Genomic DNA, 24,437 nt, shown 5'->3' with positions numbered 1-24,437 from the left:
GACACGTTAAAGGGATTTTCCACTATTTGCCCCCCTTTCATGTGTCCTATCTTTTCCTAACAGTCAGTTTTCTAATATAGTTGTGTGGGTTATATATATTCCCCTTGTTATTGAGGCACCAGTGCTCCAGATCTGGGAAGCAGAATTGGACAAATTGAGAAGAGCCCATCATTGGTGGGGGCAGGCTACCCTTCAGTGAGTGACCGCAGTCTGAGTACGCATGCTCCGATCAGACTTTGTGCTCCTCCTCTGCTTGGATGGTTTGGAATGTCGACTCTTCAGCTGAAAAGGGCTGCGTATTAGAAGGAAGCATTTCATAGCGCTTTTCAGCAGAACGGGCAGACGCTAGAAAGGATCCAAACAGAGGAGGAGCATGAAGCCTGATCTGTTTCAGCTGATTCTGTTGAGCGCTGGCCCTTCCGCTGAAAGGCGCTGGGATGTACTGTTTGTAATTAGAAAGTATATCACCATACTTAGGTGAAGGGACCGCACTCTAAAGCGTTGGCAGGATCCAAGTAGAGGAGGAGAGTGAGGTCTGATCTGAGCATGCGTGATCAGACTGCTCTCACTCATTGAAAGGTAGCCTATTCCCACCAATGACTGGCCCTTTGAAAAACTGTATAAGACATATGGAAGGGGGTGAAATAGTAGTGAAAACTCTTTTAGCTTTATTAAATACAGTGGAACCTTGGTAAGGCTGCTTTCACACACCCGGTTTTTGCAGTGCGGCACAATACGGCGCTTTGCAGAAAAAACGCAACAGTTTTTTTTGCCGCTGGTTGCGTTTTTTTTCCGCATAGACTTGCATTAGCGCCGTATTGTGCCGCATGGCCTTGCGTTGCGTCCGTTTTTTGCCAGATGCGACATATTTAGCCCATGCGGCGGCCAGGTGGAATGTTGCATGAAACTTTTTTGTGCGGCGAAAAGAAAAGCATCGTTCCGGATCCGGCACAATGCGGCGCGATTTACAAGGTAAGCCTATGGATTGGCCGCATGGAAAAACTTATGCAACGGATCCGTTTTTTCCGCCGCATCCGTTGCATAGGTGATTGAGCCAAACTGCAAAAACCGGATGTGTGAAAGCAGCCTTAACGAGAACAATCTGTTCTGGGAGTGTGCTTGTAAACCAAGTTACTCGTCTAGCAAAGCAAGATTTCCTGTAGGAAATCATTGGAATGCAGACAATTCATTCCACAACTTGTTCAATGTCCCATCCTGATCCCCTGTTGTGCCATTCCACACATGCACAAACACGCACACACACACATATTATGCTCACCTTACCTTCCGTTCCATCGCCGACCTCCTGGTTGTTGCAGGTCGCCGATACAGTCTGTGTATCGGGTAACCATCGCAACTGATCCGGGACTTCCGCTGCCAGCGCGCTGACGTCAAAGGCAGGAGCCGCCTTCCTCCGATTAGTCAGCGCGCTGCCTTTGAGTAGCAGCTGACAGCAGAAGTTCCTCTATCGTCGTGATGGTTACCCGATACACATCCTGCAGCGGCGAACTACAAGAACCGGGAGGCCGGCGATGGAATGGAAGGTAAGGTGAGCATAATATGTTTGTGTGGACTGCAAGAGCGGGTTAGAGCGCGGTGGAAGTACGGAACCGGAAGTGTGTGCGGTGAGTATTTGCTCCTGCGGCAAGGCTTGCTCGTAAACTGAGTTACAAATTTACAGCAAGCTTTGCTCCTATAGCGAAATACTCGCTTACTGGGTTACTCGATAACCAAGGTTCCACTGTATATGGAAAATTAAATGTGGGGTTTTTTTTGGGGGGGGGGATCTGAGGTTTTAATTTTTTGCATTAATACGGTTTATTGATCACTTTTTTTTTTTTTTAATATGGAAGCAGAGACATAAAAGCGGCTTTAATTCCAAAGGGTTGTGCTTTAAACTTAACGTTCTGCTTTTTTTTTTCTTCTTCTTATATTTTTGTATTTATTAATCAGAGATATAACTGTACAGTATATCAAACATAAGCACACCCCTAACATTTTTGTCAATATTTTATTATATCTTTTCATGGGACAGCACTGAAGATATGACACTTTGATACAATGTAAAGTAGTCAGTGTGCAGCTTGTATAACAGTGTAAATTTGCTGTGCCCTCTAAATATCTCATAACACGGTCGTTAATGTCAAAACCACTGGCAACAAAAGTGAGTATACCCCTAAGTGAAAATGGACAAATTGTGCTCAAACTGTTTAATATTTTGTTTGGTCACCATTATTTTGAAGTACTGTCTTAACTCTCTTGGGCAATTGAGTTCACTAGAGCCTCACAGGAGTCACTGGATCCTCTTTCATCCTTCATGACGACATCATGGAGCTGGTGGATGTTAGAGACCTTCCATGTGAGGATGCCCCACAGATGCGCAATAGGGTTTAGGTCAAGTGGTAGTTTTGGAGGGGTGTTTGTAGTCGTTATCATGTTGGAATACAGCCCTGCGGCCCAGTTTATGTAGTGAGAGGACCATGCTTGGCTTCAGTATGTCACAGTACATGTTGGCATTCATGGTTCTCTCAAAGAATTGTGGCTCCCCACAGCCGTCAGCACTCATGCAGCCCCAAACCAGGAAACTCCCACCACCACGATTGACTGTAGGCAAGACACACTTGTCCTCACCTGGTTGCTGCCACACACACTTGACAATATCTGAACCAAGTAAGTTTATCTTGGTCTCGTCAGACCACAGGTCATGGTTCCAGTAATCCATGTCCTTAACCTACTTGTGTTCAGCAAACGGTTTGCCGGCTTTCTTGTACTTCACCTTTAGAAGAGGCGTCCTTCTGGGACGACAGCCATGCAGACCAATTTGATGCAGTGTGCAGCTCTCTCCCTCAGTTTGAATTACACCAGAGATGCCATTTTATCTCAGTCTCCGAGGACCCCTCTAAGCTCCCTCATTAGGAGTACTAGGATAACAGGCGATCATTATGTTCGTTGGTGCTGAAACAACTTGTCAGCAATGAGAAATCTCATTTCTTTGTCGCTCTATTGGGAGACCCAGACAATTGGGTGTATAGGCTATGCCTCCGGAGGCCGCACAAAGTATTACACTTAAAAGTGTTAAGCCCCTCCCCTTCTGCCTATACACCCCCCGTGCTCCCACGGGCTCCTCAGTTTTTTTGCTTTGTGCGAAGGAGGTCAGTCATGCACGCACAGCTCCACAGATTGGTCAGCAGCAGCTGCTGACCATGTCGGATGGAAGAAAAGTGGGCCCATATAGGGCCCCCAGCATGCTCCCTTCTCACTCCACTCTTGTCGGCGGTGTTGTAAGGTTGAGGTATCCATTGCGGGTACGGAGGCTGGAGCCCACATGCTGTTTTCCTTCCCCATCCCCCAGGGCTCTGGTGGAAGTGGGATCCTATCGGTCTCCAGGCACTGAGACCGTGCTTCATCCACAACTCCTGGGAGACTGCTGGATAGGAGCCGGGTATCGTTCAGGGACATGGCCCTGCTACTTGGAGGTACTCTGTATCCCTGTGGGGACAGCGCACAGCAACACTCCAGCATTGCTGGGTGTGCTAGTGCACCGGGGACCGCGGCGCTGACCGGGTTAATGTGCCATTACACACTCAGCATCGCTGAGTGTGTTTATGTAGGGAGACTACCGCGCTGACCGCCGCCGCCATGTTTAACACTGAGGCGCGGCTGGGACTTGTAGTGCGCCGGGGACTTCCACGCGGCCGCGCTTTTACGGCGGCCGCGTTTATTACTCGAGTCCCCGGCTTTTTGCTGCCTAGTCTTTCTTCCTCCTGCCCACAGCCCTGACAAGCAGGGGAAGGGCGGGACGCTGCACAGAACGAGCAGCACTGAGGGCTGGAGCATGCTTTGCATACTCCACTCCCCTCACTGTGCACAGTGCAGGCACCAGCTCCCGCACTTTCTGGGTCACGCCCACGGCTCCCTCCTCTCCTCAGGACATTCCTGTCAGCTCCTCGGACGCTGCAGAGGGGGACAAATTCTGACAGACCCAGGCAGGGACCCTGGTGGCCTCACAACCGCTTTAAGCGGGGGGCATGCAGCGTCTGTGGTGCTAGCCACATTTCTGCAGGAGTGTAATTTTAAATTATATGTTTATAAGATATACTTTACACTTTATGGTGCACAGTTGATTCTGGATATATATATTGTGTTGCTCAGGGAAGACAACAGCATGGCGCCCATAAAAGGCAGGAGTGCCAAACACAGGCTTACTATGCTGCCTGCGCCGCATGTACGACCCCGCTACCGGCAGGATCCACTGAGCAATCCAGACCGGTATCTCAGCACAGGGGCACTGTTGAATCATTGCTCCCTGGCCCCCCTCAGTTGGACCAGCAAGGTCCCCCCCGGGGTGTCTCATAGATCCCAGAGTGAGGTCTCTGATACAGACCCCAGCCCCTGACCGACTAAGCGAGCTCGCTGGGAAATCCCCTCGACATCTTCATATTGGTCAGGGTCTCAGCGGGGAACCTCTGGTTGATGAAGCGGAGACAGTTGATCAGGATTCTGATCCTGAGGCCGCTCTCAATCTTGATACGCCTGACTGGGACGCCATATTGAACGATCTTATTGCGTCCATCAATCAAATGCTGGATATTTCTCCCTCAGTTCCTCCAGTGGAGGAGTCAGCTTCTCAGCAGGAGAAATTCCGTTTCAGGTTTCCCAAGCGTACACTGAGCATGTTTCTGGACCACTCTGATTTCAGAGAGGCAGTCCAGAATCACCGTGCCTGTCCGGATAAGCGTTTTTTTTTTTTGTTTTTTTTTTCTAAGCGCCTTAAGGATACACGTTATCCTGTTCCCCTGACGTAGTCAAAGGTTGGACTCAGTGTCCCAAGGTGGATCCTAGCCTGGCGGCTAGATCCATACTTGCAGTGGAAGATGGGGCTTCACTCAAAGATGCCACTCACAGGCAGATGGAGCTCTGGTTGAAATCCAGCTATGAAGCTATCGGCGCTTCTTTTGCCCCAGCATTTGCAGCCGTATGGGTGCTACAAGCTATCAGCAGGTCAAGCGCAAATTGACGCAGCCACACAGACGTCGGCATTTGCGTCTTACGCTATTAATGCTGTCCTGGTCTCTGCGAGCCGTACGGCGGTTGCATCCGCCAATTCGGTGGTACTCCACAGGGCCTTGTGGCTACGGAAATGGAAGGCAGATTCTGCTTCCAAAAAAGTGCTTAACCAGTTTGCCAATTTCTGGCGACCGATTGTTTGGCGAACGTTTGGATGAAATCGTCAAACAATCCAAGGGAAAGGATACATCCTTACCCCAGCCCAAACCGAACATACCCCAACAGAGGAAGGGGCAGTCGAGGTTTCGGTCCTTTCGGGGCGCGGGCAGGTCCCAATTCTCCTCGTCCAAAAGGCCTCAGAAAGATCAAGGGCACTCCAATTCATGGCGGTCTAAGTCACGTCCTGAAAGACCACCGGAGGTGCCGCTACCAAAGCGGCTTCTTCATGGCTTTCGGTCTCCTCAATCCGCATCCTCGGTCGGTGGCAGGCTCTCCCACTTTTGCGACACCTGGCTGCCAAGGGTAAAAGACCGTTGGGCGAGAGACATTCTGTCTCACGGTTACAAGTTAGAGTTCGCCTCTCGTCCCCCGACTCGATTCTTCAGGTCATCCCCGCCTCCCGAGCGAGCCAAGGCTCTTCTGCAGGCGCTGGGCACTCTGAGGGCAGAAGGAGTGGTGGTCCCTGTTCCTCTTCAGCAACAGGGTCAAGGTTTTTTCCACCAACCTGTTTGTGGTTACAAAGAAGGACGGGTCTTTCCGTCCTGTCCTGGACCCGTAACTGCTCAACAAACACGTAAAGACCAGGTGGTTCCGGATGGAATCCCTCCGCTCCGTCATCGCCTCAATGTCCCCAGGAGATTTCCTTGCATCGATCGATATCGAAGATGCTTATCTCCACGTACCGGTTGCTCCAGAGCACCAACGCTTCTTGCGCTTCACCATAGGAGACGAACACCTGCAGTTCGTGGCACTGCAGTTCGGCCTGGCTACAGCCCCACGGGTTTTCACCAAGGTTAGGGCTCCCGTAGTAGCGGTCCTCCACTCTCAGGGTCACTCGGTGATCCCTTACTTGGACGATCTGCTGATCAAGGCACCCTCTCAAGAGGCATGCCAACACAGCCCCGACGCTTCTCTGGAGGCTCTCCAGAGTTTCGGGTGGATCATCAATTTTCCAAAGTCAAATCTGACACCAGCCCAATCGCTGACATATCTTGGCATGGAGTTTCATACCCTATCAGCGATAGTGAAGCTTCCGCTGATCAAGCAGCGTTCACTACAGAAAGGGGTACAATCTCTCCTTCAAGGTCAGGCACACACCTTGAGGGGCCTCATGCACTTCCTGGGGAAGATGGTGGCAGCAATGGAGACAGTCCCTTTCGCGCAGTTTCACCTGCGTCCTCTTCATTGGGACATCCTAACCAAAGCTTCCCTTCGGGGGTGGCTTTCTTCCCACTTCTTTATCGCATGGGAAATCCTTCCTACCCCCATCCTGGGAGGTGGTCACGACGGACGCGAGTCTGTCAGGGTGGGGAGCGGTCTTTCTCCACCACAGGGCTCAGGGTACGTGGACTCAGCAAGAGTCCTCGCTTCAGATCAATGTTCTGGAGATCAGGGCAGTGTATCTTGCCCTAAAAGTGTTCCAGCAGTGGCTGGAAGGCAAGCAGATCCGAATTCAGTCGGACAACTCCACAGTGGTGGCTTACATCAACCACCAAGGCGGAACACGCAGTCGGCAAGCCTTCCAGGAAGTCCGGCGGATTTTGATGTGGGTGGAAGCCACGGCCTCCACCATCTCCGCAGTTCACATCCCGGGCGTCGAAAACTGGGAAGCAGACTTTCTCAGTCGCCAGGGCATGGACGCAGGGGAATGGTCCCTTCACCCGGACGTGTTTCAGGAGATCTGTTGCCGCTGGGGGAGGCCGGAAGTCGACCTAATGGCGTCCCGGCACAACAACAAGGTCACGGCATTCATGGCACGATCTCACGATCACAGAGCTCTGGCGGCAGACGCCTTAGTTCGGGATTGGTCGCAGTTTCAACTCTCTTATGTGTTTCCTCCGCTGGCACTGTTGCCCAGAGTGTTACGCACGATCAGGGCCGACTGCCGCCGCGCCATCCTCGTCACTCCAGACTGGCCGAGGAGGTCGTGGTACCCGGATCTGTGGCATCTCACGGTCGGCCAAACGTGGGCACTACCAGACCGACCAGACTTGCTGTATCAAGGGCCGTTTTTCCATTTGAATTCTGCGGCCCTCAACCTGACACTGTGGCCATTGAGTCCTGGATCTTAGCGTCTTCAGGATTATCTCAAGAGGTCATTGCCACTATGAGACAGGCTAGGAAACCAACGTCCGCCAAGATCTACCACAGGACGTGGAAAATTTTCCTGTCATGATGCTCTGCTGGGGGTTTTTCTCCCTGGCCTTTGGCCTTGCCCACTTTTCTGTCCTTCCTTCAATCTGGACTGGAAAAGGGTTTGTCGCTCGGCTCCCTTAAGGGACAAGTCTCAGCGCTCTCTGTGTTGTTTCCAGAAGCGCCTAGCCAGACTTCCACAGGTACGCACGTTCCTGCAGGGGGTTCGTCACATCGTTCCTCCTTACAAGCGGCCGTTAGAACCCTGGGATCTGAACAGGGTGCTGATGGTTCTTCAGAAACCACCATTCGAGCCAATGAGGGATATTTCTCTCTCACGCCTTTCGCAAAAAGTGGTTTTTCTAGTAGCAGTCACTTCACTTCGGAGAGTGTCTGAGCTAGCAGCGCTGTCATGCAAAGCCCCTTTCCTGGTGTTTCACCAGGACAAGGTGGTTCTGCGTCCGGTTCCGGAATTTCTCCCTAAGGTGGTATCCCCCTTTCATCTCAATCAGGATATCTCCTTACCTTCTTTTTGTCCTCATCCAGTTCACCAATGTGAAAAGGATTTGCACTTGTTAGATCTGGTGAGAGCACTCAGACTCTACATTTCTCGTACGGCGCCCCTGCGCCGCTCGGATGCACTTTTTGTCCTTGTCGCTGGCCAGCGTAAAGGGTCACAGGCTTCCAAATCAACCCTGGCTCGGTGGATCAAGGAGCCAATTATCGAAGCTTACCGATCTTCTGGGCTTCCGGTTCCCTCAGGGCTGAAGGCCCATTCTACCAGAGCCGTGGGCGCGTCCTGGGCTTTGAGGCACCAGGCTACGGCTCAGCAGGTGTGTCAGGCGGCTACCTGGTCGAGCCTGCACACTTTCACGAAGCACTATCAGGTGCATACCTATGCTTCGGCGGATGCCAGCCTAGGTAGACGAGTCCTTCAGGCGGCGGTTGCCCACCTGTAGGAAGAGGCCGTTTTTACGGCTCTCTTACGAGGTATTATTTTACCCACCCAGGGACTGCTTTTGGACGTCCCAATTGTCTGGGTCTCCCAATAGAGCGACAAAGAAGAAGGGAATTTTGTTTACTTACCGTAAATTCCTTTTCTTCTAGCTCTAATTGGGAGACCCAGTACCCGCCCCTGTTTTTTTGTGTACACATGTTGTTCATGTTGAATGGTTTCAGTTCTCCGATATTCCTTCGGATTGAAGTTACTTTAAACCAGTTTATAATTCTTTTTCCTCCTTCTTGCTTTTGCACCAAAACTGAGGAGCACGGGGGGTGTATAGGCAGAAGGGGAGGGGCTTAACACTTTTAAGTGTAATACTTTGTGCGGCCTCCGGAGGCATAGCCTATACACCCAATTGTCTGGGTCTCCCAATTAGAGCTAGAAGAAAAGGAATTTACGGTAAGTAAACAAAATTCCCTTCTTTGAAGGGAGAGAGGAGGGGCAAAAGGCGAGACTGCCTTATATCTGCAGATTAACACCTTACATGCTTTGGTCAATTACAACTATGGCATCTTAAAATGTTGAATAGAGGACATGCAGGTTTTCTACTAATCTGGCACTAGCAGATGGGTATCAGCTCTTATAGAAGCCAGTGCCTGCCACAGTTGCATTGGGCTTAGATCCACTCTATACACTCTCTCTTGATATGTCTGAAGTTCATTGACCTCACATGACGAGACAGGGTTAAAAGTGGTTTTAAAGTTTCTTGAAATGTCAGCAACATTTAGGGATTTTCTGCTCCAGATGATCATCTGGGGATGACTCTGATGTGGCAACGTGTAGCTACATGAGCACTTACTACAGACATTGCTGCATCCAGTAACTAGACGTTGTATCACATGTTCAGGTGTAGAGGATGTGCTTTACATGACATGGGTAGTGAGTCATAATGTTGTACTGTGTCGGTGTGTTGCAGGGGCTGGTGTACACAATTACAGATGTGGAAGAAGTTCACGAGTGGATGGTGACGCACTTTACAGAACATCCTCTTTTTGAGAGGGTTTCAAAAGAAAAACTGGTGAGATGACGTCCTGCACTTTTGGCTGTGTAATGCACCATCAGTCACACGCAGCATTTACTGTTCTATTTTTATCTTGTAAAACAAAGATTAGTTTCTTTATTGTTTTCTGAGCCATTAGTCCACCATACACTTCTCATAATTATTTTTCCACTACATGCTACTTCGTCGCTCCCCTTGTTGATCCATAGCAGAAGTTTTGACTTCCGTTGTCCTCCTGGACATGGCTGTCAAGACGAAGCAGTTACAGTTGACTTCTGAAGTCAGGATTTACCCTCACGATGTTCTTGTACCCATATGAGGTGCTGTCCTCTTAAGACAACCCCTTTTTTTATACCAACAGTAGTCAGCACCCATGTAAGATATATATTATAATTGGGAAAATGTAAATCTGAATTTCCATACCGGTTTCCTCTTCTAGAGCTGTACTTTCTAAGTGTAAAGTAGTGAATACAGATTAATTAATTTGCAGGTCGCTGATCCAGGAGCAACATCGGTAGCCGGACTGCTAAAGAGCTGCCTTGTGAGCCGCCTCTTTACCTCCTGGAGTCCCTGACGCTTCTTTCCATTAGTAGGCTGACAAATTACCCTTTTTAGGCTACATGCGCACGCTGCTTCTTTTCTTTGTCGCTCCTAATTGGGAGACCCAGACAATTGGGTGTATAGCTACTGCCTCCGGAGGCCACACAAAGTATTACACTTAAAAGTGTAAGGCCCCTCCCCTTCTGGCTATACACCCCCCCGTGGGATCACGGGCTCCTCAGTTTTATGCTTTGTGCGAAGGAGGTCAGACATGCACGCATAGCTCCACTGTTTAGTCAGCAGCAGCTGCTGACTATGTCGGATGGAAGAAAAGAGGGCCCATACAGGGGCCCCCAGCATGCTCCCTTCTCACCCCACTTGCGGTCGGCGGTGTTTGTTAAGGTTGAGGTACCCATTGCGGGTACGGAGGCTGGAGCCCACATGCTGATTCCTTCCCCATCCCCATTAGGGCTCTGGGTGAAGTGGGACTTGACCGGTCTCCGGGCACTGAGACCGTGCTCCATCCACAGCCCCTGGAGGATCTGCTGGATACGGAGCGGAGTTTCCTCAGGGACAGGACCCTGCTTCATTAAGGTACTCCGTGTCCCCGTGCTTACCGCACGCACACTGCAGCATTGCTGGGTGTGTTAGTGCGCCGGGGTAAACAGCGCTGCTGCGCTTGTGCCGTTACTCACTACAGCTCTGCTGAGTGAGGAGACTTAGTACGATCGGCCGATCCGGCCGCTGGGGTCAGTGTTTACTGCGTCGCGGCTGGGATTTGTGGTGCGCCGGGGACTTCCGCGCTGGCCGTGCATATATGACGGCCGCGCTAGATTACTACAGTCCCCGGCTTTTGCGGCCTAGTTCGTATCGTTCCCGCCCCCAGACCTGCCAGTCAGGAGGAGGGCGGGACGCTGTACAGACCAGCAGCGCTAAGAGCTGGAGTCTGTTTTACATACTCCAGCCCTCACACTAGGCACAGTGGGACGCAGTTTCCCGCACTTTTGTTTGTGGCACGCCCACGGTCCGCCCCTCTTCACAGGACGCCGGCAGCCATTCCTGCCTGCACGCTGAGCTGCAGAGGGGAGGCTGGGAGACCCAGACAAGGGATTCTACGACCTCACACCCGCTTTTCAGCGGGCGGTAAGCAGCCCTCAAGGGCTCTCCCCCACTTGTGCCATAGTGTACTTTGTATTTTGTGCTGGCAATACTTTACACTGTACGGTCGCTGGTGATTTTCTGCTATATACCCTCCTTAGATTTCTCAAGGAGACAACAGCATGTCGTCCGCAAAAAGCAAAAGTGCCAAGGCACGGACTTTATGTGCTGCCTGTACCGCATGTGGGGCTGCTCTACCGGCAGGTTCCACTGACCCCCATTGTGTGCAGTGCTCGGCCCCTGTGGCAATTGCTCAGCCGGGGCCTCTGCTAGAGGTGACCCAGGGAGAACCACCTGTGAATGCTGTCCAGGTGACAGGGACGGAGTTTGCAGCTTTTGCTGACAGATTGTCTATGACTATGTCTAAAATTCTTGAAACATTGCAGTCTAGACCAGTAACTCAGACCATGGGCACTGTTGGTACATTGCCCCCTGGTCCCCCTCAGCTGGAACACTTCCTAGCTCCGGGGGTGTCACATGCACCCCAGGGTGACGGCTCTGACTCGGACGACAGTCCCAGACAACCTAAGCGGGCTCGCTATGAGCGACCCTCAACTTCATCACACTGGTCAGGGTCCCAGCGGGACGACTCTCTGTGTGATGAGGCGGATGTAACTGATCAGGATTCTGATACTGGGGCCGCTCTCAATCTAGATACCCCGGATGGTGACGCCATAGTGAATGATCTTATAGCGTCCATCAATAAGATGTTAGATATTTCTCCACAAGCTCCTCCTGCGGAGGAGGCAGCTTCACAGCAGGAGAAATTCCATTTCAGGTATCCCAAGCGTAAATTAAGCACTTTTCTGGACCACTCTGACTTTAGAGACGCAATCCAGAAACACCACGCTTATCCAGATAAGCGTTTCTCCAAACGGCTTAAAGATACGCGCTATCCTTTTCCCCCTGACGTGGTCAAGGGCTGGACACAGTGTCCCAAGGTGGACCCTCCAATCTCCAGGCTTGCAGCCAGATCTCTAGTTGCAGTGGAAGATGGGGCGGCACTTAAAGATGCCACTGACAGACAGATGGAGCTCTGGTTAAAATCCATCTATGAAGCTATTGGAGCGTCGTTGGCGCCAGCATTCGCAGCCGTATGGGCACTCCAAGCTATTTCAGCTGGCCTTACACAGGTCGACACGGTCACACGTACATCTGCTCCGCAGGTGGCACCATTGACCTCTCAAATGTCTGCATTCGCGTCTTACGCGATTAATGCTGTCCTAGACTCTACGAGCCGTACGGCGGTGGCGTCAGCCAACTCCGTGGTTTTACGCAGAGTCCTGTGGTTGAGAGAATGGAAGGCAGATTCTTCTTCCAAGAAGTGCTTAACCAGTTTGCCTTTTTCTCGTGACCGATTGTTTGGTGAGCGTTTGGATGAAATCATTAAACACTCCAAGGGTAAGGATTCAGCCTTACCGCAACCCAGACAAAACAAACCCCAACAGAGGAGGGGACAGTCTGGTTTTCGGTCCTTTCGAGGCTCAGGCAGGTCCCAATTCTACTCGTCCAAAAGGACTCAAAAGGGTCAGAGGAGCTCAGATTCTTGGCGGACTCAATCACGCCCAAAAAAGCCAGCCGGAAGAACCGTTACCAAGACGGCTTCCTCATGACTTTCAGTCTCCTCTCTCCGCATCCTCGGTCGGTGGCAGGCTCTCCCGCTTTGGCGACATTTGGCTGTCACAGGTCAAAGACCGTTGGGTGAGAGACATTCTGTCTCACGGGTACAGGATAGAGTTCAGCTCTCGTCCTCCAACTCGTTTCTTCAGAACTTCTCCACCGCCCGACCGAGCCGATGCTCTGCTGCAAGCGGTGTCCGCTCTAAAGGCGGAAGGAGTGGTGACTTCCGTTCCTCTTCAGGAACAAGGCTACGGTTTTTACTCCAATTTGTTTGTGGTGCCAAAGAAAGACGGGTCGTTCCGTCCCGTCCTGGATCTAAAGCTGCTCAACAAACGCGTAAAAACCAGGAGGTTCCGGATGGAATCTCTCCGCTCCGTTATCGCCTCAATGTCTCAAGGAGATTTCCTAGCATCAATAGACATCAAGGATGCTTATCTCCACGTGCCGATTGCACCAGAGCATCAGCGTTTTCTACGCTTCGTTATAGGAAGCGAACACCTGCAGTTCGTAGCTCTACCTTTCGGGCTGGCGACAGCCCCTCGGGTCTTCACCAAGGTCATGGCAGCAGTAGTAGCAGTCCTGCACTCGCAAGGTCACTCTGTGATCCCGTATTTAGACGATCTACTTATCAAGGCACCCTCTCAAGAGGCATGCCAACACAGCCTGAACGTGGCACTGAAGACTCTCCAGAGTTTCGGGTGGATCATCCACTTTTCAAAGTCAAATCTAACCCCGACCCAATCACTAATATATCTTTGCATGGAGTTTCATACTCTCTCAGCGATAGTGAAACTTCCACTGGACAAACAGTGCTCGCTACAGACAGGGGTGCAATCTCTCCTGCAGGGCCAGTCGCACCCCTTGAGGCGCCTCATGCACTTCCTAGGGAAGATGGTAGCAGCAATGGAAGCAGTTCCTTTTGCGCAGTTTCATCTGCGTCCATTACAATGGGACATTCTCCGCCAATGGGACGGGAAGTCGACGTCCCTCGACAGGGAGGTCTCCCTCTCTCAGGCAGCCAAGGAATCTCTCAGGTGGTGGCTTCTTCCCACCTCATTGTCAAAAGGAAAGTCGTTCCTACCCCCATCCTGGGCGGTGGTCACGACAGATGCGAGTCTATCAGGGTGGGGAGCAGTGTTTCTCCACCACAGGGCTCAAGGTACGTGGACTCGGAAAGAGTCCACCCTTCAGATCAATGTTCTGGAAATCAGAGCAGTCTATCTTGCCCTACAAGCCTTCCAACAGTGGCTGGAAGGCAAGCAGATCCGAATTCAGTCGGACAACTCCACAGCGGTGGCATACATCAACCACCAAGGGGGAACACGCAGTCGGCAAGCCTTCCAGGAAGTCCGGCGGATTCTGACGTGGGTGGAAGACACGGCATCCACCATATCCGCAGTCCACATCCCAGGCGTAGAAAACTGGGAAGCAGACTTTCTCAGTCGCCAGGGCATGGACGCAGGGGAATGGTCCCTTCACCCGGACGTGTTTCAGGAGATCTGTCGCCGCTGGGGGATGCCGGACGTCGACCTGATGGCGTCACGGCACAACAACAAAGTCCCGGTTTTCATGGCACGGTCTCACGATCACCGAGCTCTGGCGGCAGACGCCTTAGTTCAAGACTGGTCGCAGTTCCGGCTACCGTATGTGTTCCCACCTCTGGCATTGTTGCCCAGAGTGCTCCGCAAAATCAGGTCCGACTGCCGCCGCGCCATTCTCGTCGCTCCAGACTGGCCAAGGAGGTCGTGGTACCCGGATCTGTGGCACCTCACGGTAGGCCATCCGTGGGCACTACCAGACCGTCCAGACTTGCTGTCTCAAGGGCCGTTTTTCCATCTGAATTCTGCTGCCCTGAACCTGACTGTGTGGCCATTGAGTCCTGGATCCTAGCGGCCTCAGGTTTATCTCATGAAGTGGTTGCCACCATGAGACAGGCTAGGAAGCCATCCTCCGCCAAGATCTACCACAGGACGTGGAGGATATTCCTATCTTGGTGCTCTGCTCAGGGAGTTTCTCCCTGGCCTTTTGCATTGCCTACTTTTCTTTCCTTCCTGCAGTCTGGGTTGGAAAAAGGTTTGTCGCTTGGCTCCCTTAAAGGTCAAGTCTCCGCGCTATCCGTATTTTTTCAGAAACGCCTGGCGCGACTTCCTCAGGTACGCACGTTCCTGCAAGGGGTTTGTCATATCGTCCCCCCTTACAAGCGGCCGTTGGAGCACTGGGACCTGAACAAGGTTCTAATTGCTCTCCAGAAGCCGCCTTTCGAGCCTATGAAGGAGGTTTCCCTTTCTCGTCTTTCACAGAAAGTGGCCTTTCTAGTGGCGGTCACGTCTCTTCGGAGAGTGTCCGAGCTGGCGGCGTTATCATGCAGATCTCCATTCCTGGTGTTTCACCAGGACAAGGTAGTTCTGCGTCCAATTCCAGAATTTCTTCCCAAGGTGGTATCTTCCTTTCATCTCAATCAAGATATCACTTTACCGTCTGTGTCCGCATCCAGTTCACCAATTTGAAAAGGGTTTGCATTTATTGGATCTGGTGAGAGCACTCAGGATCTACATTTCCCGCACGGCGTCTCTGCGCCGCTCGGATGCACTCTTTGTCCTTGTCGCTGGTCAGCGTAAAGGGTCGCAAGCTTCCAAATCCACCCTTGCGCGGTGGATCAAGGAACCAATTCTTCACACCTACCGTTCGGCTGGGCTTCCGATTCCATCAGGGCTGAAGGCCCATTCTACCAGAGCCGTGGGTGCGTCCTGGGCATTACGGCACCAGGCTACGGCTCAGCAGGTGTGCCAGGCGGCTACCTGGTCGAGTCTGCACACTTTTACCAAGCATTATCAGGTGCATACCTACGCTTCGGCGGATGCCGGCCTAGGTAGACAAGTCCTTCAGGCGGCGGTGGCTCACCTGTAGGAAAGGGCTGTTTGACGGCCCTATCACGAGGTATTCTTTTACCCACCCAGGGACTGCTTTTGGACGTCCCAATTGTCTGGGTCTCCCAATTAGGAGCGACAAAGAAGGGAATTTTGTTTACTTACCGTAAATTCCTTTTCTTCTAGCTCCAATTGGGAGACCCAGCACCCGCCCTGTTTTCTTAGGAAGTTTGTTTTTTTCAGGGGCACATGTTGTTCATGTTGAACAGTTCAGTTCTCCGAGGCTGTTTCTCGGGTTGAATTTGTATTTAAAACAGTTATTGGCTTTCCTCCTTCTTGCTTTTGCACTAAAACTGAGGAGCCCGTGATCCCACGGGGGGTGTATAGCCAGAAGGGGAGGGGCCTTACACTTTTAAGTGTAATACTTTGTGTGGCCTCCGGAGGCAGTAGCTATACACCCAATTGTCTGGGTCTCCCAATTGGAGCTAGAAGAAAAGGAATTTACGGTAAGTAAACAAAATTCCCTTCTTTCGTATTCACAGACTGCAGCCAAAACTGCACCTTGTCAGAGAGAGCCTGGAAATGTCACAAAAAGTGTAGGTGCTTTTTTGGTGCGTTTTTGCTGCTTTTTTGGTGCTTTTTTGGCTGCAGTTTTGTCAACAATTGTTTCATGTATTTTTCAGTTCAAACAAGCCCATAAAGCTTGTTGAATTGAAAAAAAAAAAATTAGAAATAAATAAATAATTAAAAAAACCTGGCGTGCGGTCCCCCCCAATTTTAATGCCAGCCAGATAAAGCCATACGGCTGAAGGCTGGTATTCTCAGGATGGGGAGCTCCACGTTATGGGGAGCCCCCCAGCCTAACAATATCAGTCAGCAGCCGCCCAGAATGGCCGCATCCATTAGATGCGACAGTTCTGGGACTGTACCCGGCTCTTCCCAATTTGCCCTGGTGCGTTGGCAAATCGGGGTAATAAGGAGTTATTGGCAGCCCATAGCTGCCAATAAGTCATAGATTAATCATGTCAGGCGTCTCCCCGAGACACCCTCCATTATTAATCTGTAAATTACAGTAAATAAACACCCACCCGAAAAATCCTTTATTAGAAATAAAAAACACACACATTCCCTCATCACCAATTTATTAACCCCGACAAAGCCCTCCATGTCCGGTGTAATCCAGGATGGTCCAGCGTCGCTTCCAGCTCTGCTGCATGGAGGTGACCGGAGAAGCAGCACACACCGCCGCTCCTGTCGCCTCCACACAGCAACTGACGACAGCCACGCGATCAGCTGAGCTGTCACTGAGGTTACCCGCGGCCACCGCTGAATCCAGCGGTGGCCGCGAGTAACCTCAGTGACAGCTCAGCTGATCGCGTTACTGCGTGGAGCTGACAGGAGCGTGGAGGACGGGACTTTCAGCGGTGGCGGTGGCAGTGAGAGGGGTCCATCATCTCCCCTGTGCGGGGACAGCGGTACTTCGGGGAACACGTGGAGGACGGGACTATCAGCGGCGGCAGCGAGAGGGGGATGGACATTGGCAGCTGAAAACATTGATTTCTCCCTCTCGCTGCCGCTGATAGTCCCGTCCTCCACATCATCTCCCCTGTGCGTGCATGCTGGGGACAGTGGTACTTTGGGGAATACGTGGAGGACGGGACTATCAGCGGCGGCGGCAGCAGCGAGAGGGAAAAATCAATGTTTTCAGCTGCCAATGTCCATCCCCCTCTCGCTGCCACCGCCGCTGATAGTCCCGTCCTCCACATCATCTCCCCTGTGCGTGCACGCTGGGGACAGCGGTACTTTGGGGAACACGTGGCGGACGGTACTATCAGCGGCGGCGGCAGCGAGAGGGGGATGGACATTGGCAGCTGAAAATATTGATTTTTCCCTCTTGCTGCCGCCGCTGCTGATATTCTTCGTCCTCCACATGATCTTCCCTGGGGACAGCGGTACTTCGGGGAACACATGGAGGACGGGACGGGACCACTTGCCTGACCTCACTTCCTGACAAATCACCTGCGTTTTTGGTACCAAAAACGCAGGTAAAAGGCAGGTAAAATGCACCACTTTTGATTAGCATGCATTTTTCCTGCGTTTTTGATGCCCTCATTGATTTCAATGGGTGACAAATGTTGACAAAAACGCAGGAAGAATGAACATGCTGCATTTTTTTTGTCACAAACTTTTGACAAAAAAACGCTGACAAATAAACTGCAATGTGCGCATGACAAATCTGACTTCTCATAGACTTTGCTGGGAAGTCAAATGTCAGAAAGTTCTGCTGACAAAACTGCAGCCAAAAAAGCAGCGTGCGCATGTAGCCTTAAGGCCACTTTACACACAAAGATAAATCTGCGGCAGATCTGTGGTTGCAGTGAAATTGTGGACAATCAGTGCCAGGTTTGTGGCTGTGTACAAATGGAACAATATGTCCATGATTTCACTGCAACCACAGATCTGACAAAGATTTATCTCGGTGTGTAAAGTGGCCTTTAGGCTCTACAAATCTGGAGAGGCACTGCTGATCCTGTCAGATATGAGGCAGATCACAGGACTACTTTCCCGCACCCACCGTGCACTGCTGACTTGGCCACTGGACCAGGGTTCTGCAAATTAATCATCTGTAGTAAAGGTGGACATTTTTAGTCATTTCAGCCTCTATCCTCGGATATGGAGGTAATACAGATACATTTGGAAATTAAATGGCGTTTTATAAAACCAACAGCTTCTAAGGAAAACCTCATTGTGACACTTCATATAAATATAAAATTTATGAGCACTGATTAAAGGTCAGGATTATGCCCAATGTTTGTGATGATCCCACCATGAACTCCTACTGACATGTAAACCTTCTTCTTATGCCATTTTTGCAGGCAGATGATATCATCGTTGATAAACTGGGCACGTCGACGGAAGAAGGAAAGAAGGTTCAGCGAAACAAAGGCCAGAACTTCCTGGCTGTGTTCTGCCGCGTAGAAAACAGCACTTTTAGAAGTCAAGATTCTTAGCTGTGCTGTAAGAATAGATCAGTCTTCCTTAACAGACTAATAAGACTCCTTTAAAGTTCAGCTGCTCATGCTTTGCCGGCAGAAGAACTAAATATTTTGGGCCAAGCTGGAGAATGATGAATTTGCCACCGCACATAGGAGCCTGTCACACTCTGCTGTCCCAAGTCTTATCTTCTTGGGATCTTCTGTGACTCAGATGTGTGGCTTGAGGTTCCGCAAAGGAAAAACATAATTGTATTTAGGAATTTTCCAGTCTCCCAGATTTTTTTTACGGATTCTTTACTTTTTATATATTTGATGACACATAAAGTAATTGTGTAGCGTTCCTTAAAGATGGACAGTGATTATAGCCAGCGCTATACCTGCAATGTCATATTATTTTTTTTTTCTTTCTTATATATATGCATCTGGTCAGATGTCGTGATGTTCTTTTAATAAACCAGTTGTGAAATGGTTATTTATTAGTAAGTTAACTTTCTTTGTCGCTCCATTGGGAGACCCAGACAATTGGGTGTATAGCTTCTGCCTCCGGAGGCCACACAAAGTATTACACTAAAAAGTGTAACCCCTCCCCTCTGCCTATACACCCTCCCGTGGATCACGGGCTCCTCAGTTTTATGCTTTGTGTGGAAGGACGTCAAATTCGGGACTGGAGAAAACAGGTTTAACACCGCGCTTGAAGACCACGGACATCAGTGTTGAACACACAATTCTTTTATTTTACTTCATTCCTACGCGTTTCGGAGACCACAGCTGCCTCCTTCTTCAGGGAAAAGAATTTTACAGAGACCAAGGAGGAGCCCTTAAAAAGGATATACAGAAAAAAAGAGGAAGAAAAAAAAAAGGGAGAAAGGAAGAGGGATCCCTGGCTATGACGTCGGTTCACCGTGTGCTGCAGAGCAATGACTCATTGCCACGTGGCGTAAAGCCGCATTACATGGCCCTTACAAGAATTAAATAAAATATACATTGATACATTTAGCTCAAACAGAAAAATCATAATCAACAATCAAAACAATGAAAAAAAACAGACAAAATAAATTTAAAGTGAAAACGTGAAAAAAAGGTCAATTTCACGGCCTCTCTACCCCGAGTTCGGGTCAAAGATCATTAATAACTGTATATATATCCCCCCCCCCTTTTTTTTCACGTTTTCACTTTAAATTTATTTTGTCTGTTTTTTTTTCATTGTTTTGATTGTTGATTATGATTTTTCTGTTTGAGCTAAATGTATCAATGTATATTTTATTTAATTCTTGTAAGGGCCATGTAATGCGGCTTTACTCCACGTGGCAATGAGTCATTGCTCTGCAGCACACGGTGAACTGACGTCATAGCCAGGGATCCCTCTTCCTTTCTCCCTTTTTTTTTTTTCTTCCTCTTTTTTTCTGTATATCCTTTTTAAGGGCTCCTCCTTGGTCTCTGTAAAATTCTTTTCCCTGAAGAAGGAGGCAGCTGTAGTCTCCGAAACGCGTAGGAATGAAGTAAAATAAAAGAATTGTGTGTTCAACACTGATGTCCGTGGTCTTCAAGCGCGGTGTTAAACCTGTTTTCTCCAGTCCCGAATTTGACGTCTTGCTTGTACAACAGGGCTGCTGCTGGACCACCTTAGCACTCGCCTATGCCTTTAAAGGGGTTGTGACTGGCACAACCTGACCAGGTGAGTGCATCATTTCCTCATACCTTTTACCCAGTAAATCGGGTAATACCCTATTGCGCCTTCTCTCTCCTAATTTTAGTTTACTCAAGTCCGTTTGTGTGGAAGGAGGCACACATCCACTCAGGCATCTCCATTTTAGTCAGCAGCAGCTGCTGATTTTATCGGTTGGAAGAAAAGAAGGCCCCCACAGGGCCCCCGGCATGCTCCCTTCTCACCCCACTAAGTCGGCGGTGCTGTTAAGGTTGAGGTACCCATTGCGGGTACAGAGGCTGGAGCCACATGCCGTTTTCCTTCACCATCCCTTAGAGCAGGGGTCAGGAACCTTTTTGGCTAAGAGAGCCGTAAACGCCACATATTTTGAAATATAATTCCGCGAGAGCCGTACAATATGTTTAAAGGGCCATTGACAGATCAATCGCTCCAATGTTCACTTAGTACAGCAAGGAATGCTCCTCCCTGCTGTATAAAGCCACAACTGGACTGAAACAATGGTAATTAGCAGTAAAAAAATCAAATAAATAACTTACATTGTGAACTTGCGATGCATGACATCAGTCCAGCAGTCTGGCTTCTTCTTTTTCCTGACTGGAAAAATGACTGGAAGCTGGCATTCTTCCCACCTGATGTTGAGAGAATGCCAGCTTTGAGGCATTCGCAGAAGAAAGAAGCTGGAATATTGGACATGTCACACAACGCATTGTCAGTTATGTCAATTATCTATTTTATTATTTCTTTGTCGCTCCATTGGGAGACCCAGACAATTGGGGTGTATAGCTTCTGCCTCCGGAGGCCACACAAAGTATTACACTTAAAAGTGTAAAGCCCCTCCCCTTCTGCCTATACACCCCCCCGTGCATCACGGGCTCCTCAGTTTTTATGCTTTGTGCGAAGGAGGCACACATGCACGCATAGCTCCACAATTTAGTCAGCAGCAGCTGCTGACTATATCGGATGGAAGAAAAGAGGGCCCATAACAGGGCCCCCAGCATGCTCCCTTCTCACCCCACTCTGGTCGGCGGTGTTGTTAAGGTTGAGGTACCCATTGCGGGTGCATAGGCAAGAGCCACATGCTGTTTTCCTTCCCCATCCCTTAAGGGCTCTGGGTGAAGTGGGATCCTAATCGGTCTCCAGACACTGGGACCGTGCTCCCTCCGCAGCCCCTGGGGAATCTGCTGGACAGGAGCCGGGTATCGTCAGGGACAAGGCCCTGCTTCTGTGAGGTACTCTGTGTCCCCTTGGGGACTGCGCATGGAGCGCCCGTGTTATACACGCTGCAGCACTGCTGGGTGTGTTGGTGCGCCGGGACTACCGCGCTGGACGCGCTTGTGTTATACACGCTGCAGCAGCTGCTGGGTGTGTTTGTGCGCCGGGACTACCGCGCTGGCCGCGCTTGTTTGCCGGCCGCGCTTATAACTTTAGTCCCCGGCTTCTGCGGCCTAGTACCACATACTCCCGCCCCCCGGCCTGCCAGTCAGGGGAAGGGAGGGACGCTGCACTGGACGTCAGCGCTGAGGGCTGGAGCATACTTTGTATCCTCCTCCCCCCTCACTGAGCACAGTGGGGCACCAGATTCCCGCACTTTTTAGGGCACGCCCACGGCCCCCTCCTCCTCACAGAACGCTGACAGCCATTCCTGTCAGCACTTCAGAAGCTGGAGAGGAGAGACACGGCTCTGGGAGGCCCAGGCAGGGATCTGGTGGTCACACAACCGCTTTGGGCGGTCGGTAAGCCGCACCTGTTACTAGGTGCTGGCCCCCCGGGGTGCCAAAGTTTATATATATATATATGCTTATAGGCTATACATATACTCTGTACGGTAGCACTGTTGATTTTTGGCTATATACCCTCCCGGATTGTACTCTGAGGAGACAACAGCATGTCGTCCGCAAATAGCAAGGGTGCCAAAGCACAGGCTTACTTTGCAACCTGTACCTCATGTGCGGCTATGCTACCGACAGGTTCCACCCACCCTCATTGTGTACAATGCTCGGCCCCTGCGGCACTTACTCAGCCGGAGCCTCTGCCACTGGTGGCCCAAGTGGAACCACCTGCTACCACTGTCCAGGTGACAGGGACGGAGTTTGCAGTATTCGCTGACAAACTTTCTGAGTCTATGGATAAATGGTCTGCTAGGATACTAGAAGCTTTGCAGTCCAGAACGGTAACACAGGCCCCGGGCACTGTGGAATCATTGACCCCAGGCCCCCCTCGGTTGGAGCGGCAAAGTGCTCCTGGGGTGACTCATAGGTCCCAAGGTGAGGTCTCCGACACGGACCGCAGTCCCAGACCACCTAAGCGGGCTCGCTGGGAGCTTCCCTCGACCTCATCACACTGCTCAGGGTCTCAGCAGGAGGACTCTCTAGAGGATGAAGCGGAGGTGGCAGATCAGGATTCTGATCCTGAGGTCGCTCTCAACCTAGATACACCTGAGGGAGACGCCATAGTGAATGACCTTATAGCGTCCATCAATCAGGTGTTGGATCTTTCTCCCCCAGCTCCTCCAATTGAGGAGTCAGCTTCTCAGCAGGAGAAATTCCGTTTTAGGTTTCCCAAACGTACAATGAGTACGTTTCTGGATCACTCCGACTTCAGAGAGGCGGTACAGAAACACCGAGCTTGTCCAGATAAGCGCTTTTCTAAGCGCCTTAAGGACACACGTTATCCCTTCCCCCCTGACGTTGTCAAGGGTTGGGCTCAGTGTCCCAAGGTGGATCCTCCAGTCTCCAGACTGGCGGCCAGATCCATAGTTGCAGTGGAAGATGGGGCTTCACTCAAAGATGCCACTGACAGACAGATGGAACTCTGGCTGAAATCCATCTATGAAGCTATCGGCGCTTCCTTTGCTCCGGCATTCGCAGCCGTATGGGCACTCCAAGCTATCTCAGCTTGTCACTCGCACATTGATGCAGTCACACGTGTCTCTGCTCCACAAGTGGTGTCCTTAACCTCTCAGGCGTCGGCATTTGCGTCCTACGCTATTAATGCTGTCCTGGACTCTGCGAGCCGTACGGCGGTAGCGTCCGCCAATTCGGTGGCAGTCCGCAGGGCCTTGTGGCTACGTGAATGGAAGGCATACTCTGCTTCCAAAAAGTTCTTAACCGGTTTGCCACTTTCTGGCGACCGCCTGTTTGGTGAGCGATTGGATGAAATCATTAAGCAATCCAAGGGAAAGGACTCATCCTTACCCCAGTCCAAACCAAACAGACCTCAACAACGGAAGGTACAAGCGAGGTTTCGGTCCTTTCGGCCCGCGGCCAGGTCTCAATTCTCCTCGTCCAACAGGCCACAGAAGGGTCAGAGGGACTCCGATTCATGGCGGTCTAAGTCACGTCCTAAAAAGACCGCCGGAGGAACCGCTCACAAAGCGGCTTCCTCATGACTTTCGGCCTCTTCAAACCGCATCCTCGGTCGGTGGCAGGCTCTCCCGCTTTTGCGACGCCTGGCTGCCACAGGTACAAGACCGTTGGGTGAGAGACATTCTGTCTCACGGTTACAGGATAGAGTTCAGCTCTCGTCCTCCGACTCGTTTCTTCAGAACATCTCCGCCCCCCGAGCGAGCCGATGCTCTTCTTCAGGCAGTCAGCACTCTGAAGGCAGAAGGAGTGGTGATCCCTGTTCCTCTTCAGCAACAGGGTCACGGTTTTTACTCCAACTTGTTTGTGGTGCCAAAAAAGGACGGATCTTTCCATCCTGTTCTGGACCTAAAACTGCTCAACAAACACGTAAAAACCAGGCGGTTCCGGATGGAATCGCTCCGCTCCGTCATTGCCTCAATGTCCTAAGGAGATTTCCTAGCATCAATCGACATCAAAGATGCTTATCTCCACGTACCGATTGCACCAGAGCATCAGCGCTTCCTGCGTTTCGCCATAGGGGACGAACACCTTCAGTTCGTGGCACTGCCTTTCGGCCTGGCGACAGCCCCACGGGTTTTCACCAAGGTCATGGCAACAGTGGTAGCAGTCCTACACTCTCAGGGACACTCGGTGATCCCTTACTTAGACGATCTGCTTGTCAAGGCACCCTCTCGAATGGCATGCCAACACAGCCTGGACATTGCTCTGGAGACACTCCAGAGATTCGGGTGGATCATCAATTTCCCAAAGTCAAATCTGACACCGGCCCAATCACTGACATATCTTGGCATGGAGTTTCATACTCTCTCAGCGATAGTGAAGCTTCCGCTGAACAAACAGCGTTCACTACAGACAGGGGTGCA

General features: G+C 50.9%; 1 protein-coding gene across 2 annotated transcripts in view; it reads left to right on the top strand.

The window, feature by feature from the left end:
- Positions 1-19,015, top strand: part of METTL1 (methyltransferase 1, tRNA methylguanosine) — a 40,920-nt gene extending 21,905 nt beyond the window's left edge. For both annotated transcript variants that reach the window (XM_075334483.1, XM_075334482.1), the window contains exons 5-6: positions 9,279-9,380; positions 18,424-19,015. In XM_075334483.1, the coding sequence (XP_075190598.1) occupies positions 9,279-9,380; positions 18,424-18,558 (237 nt within the window). In that variant the 3' untranslated portion in view covers positions 18,559-19,015. The remainder of the gene's footprint in view (positions 1-9,278; positions 9,381-18,423) is intronic.
- The last annotated feature ends 5,422 nt before the right edge of the window (positions 19,016-24,437 follow it).

This window comes from Anomaloglossus baeobatrachus, chromosome 2, assembly GCF_048569485.1.
Source record: "Anomaloglossus baeobatrachus isolate aAnoBae1 chromosome 2, aAnoBae1.hap1, whole genome shotgun sequence".
NCBI classification, from domain to species: Eukaryota; Metazoa; Chordata; class Amphibia; order Anura; family Aromobatidae; genus Anomaloglossus; species Anomaloglossus baeobatrachus.
Note: the sequence above shows the minus strand (reverse complement) of the source record. Positions and strands in the feature narration are given on the sequence as shown.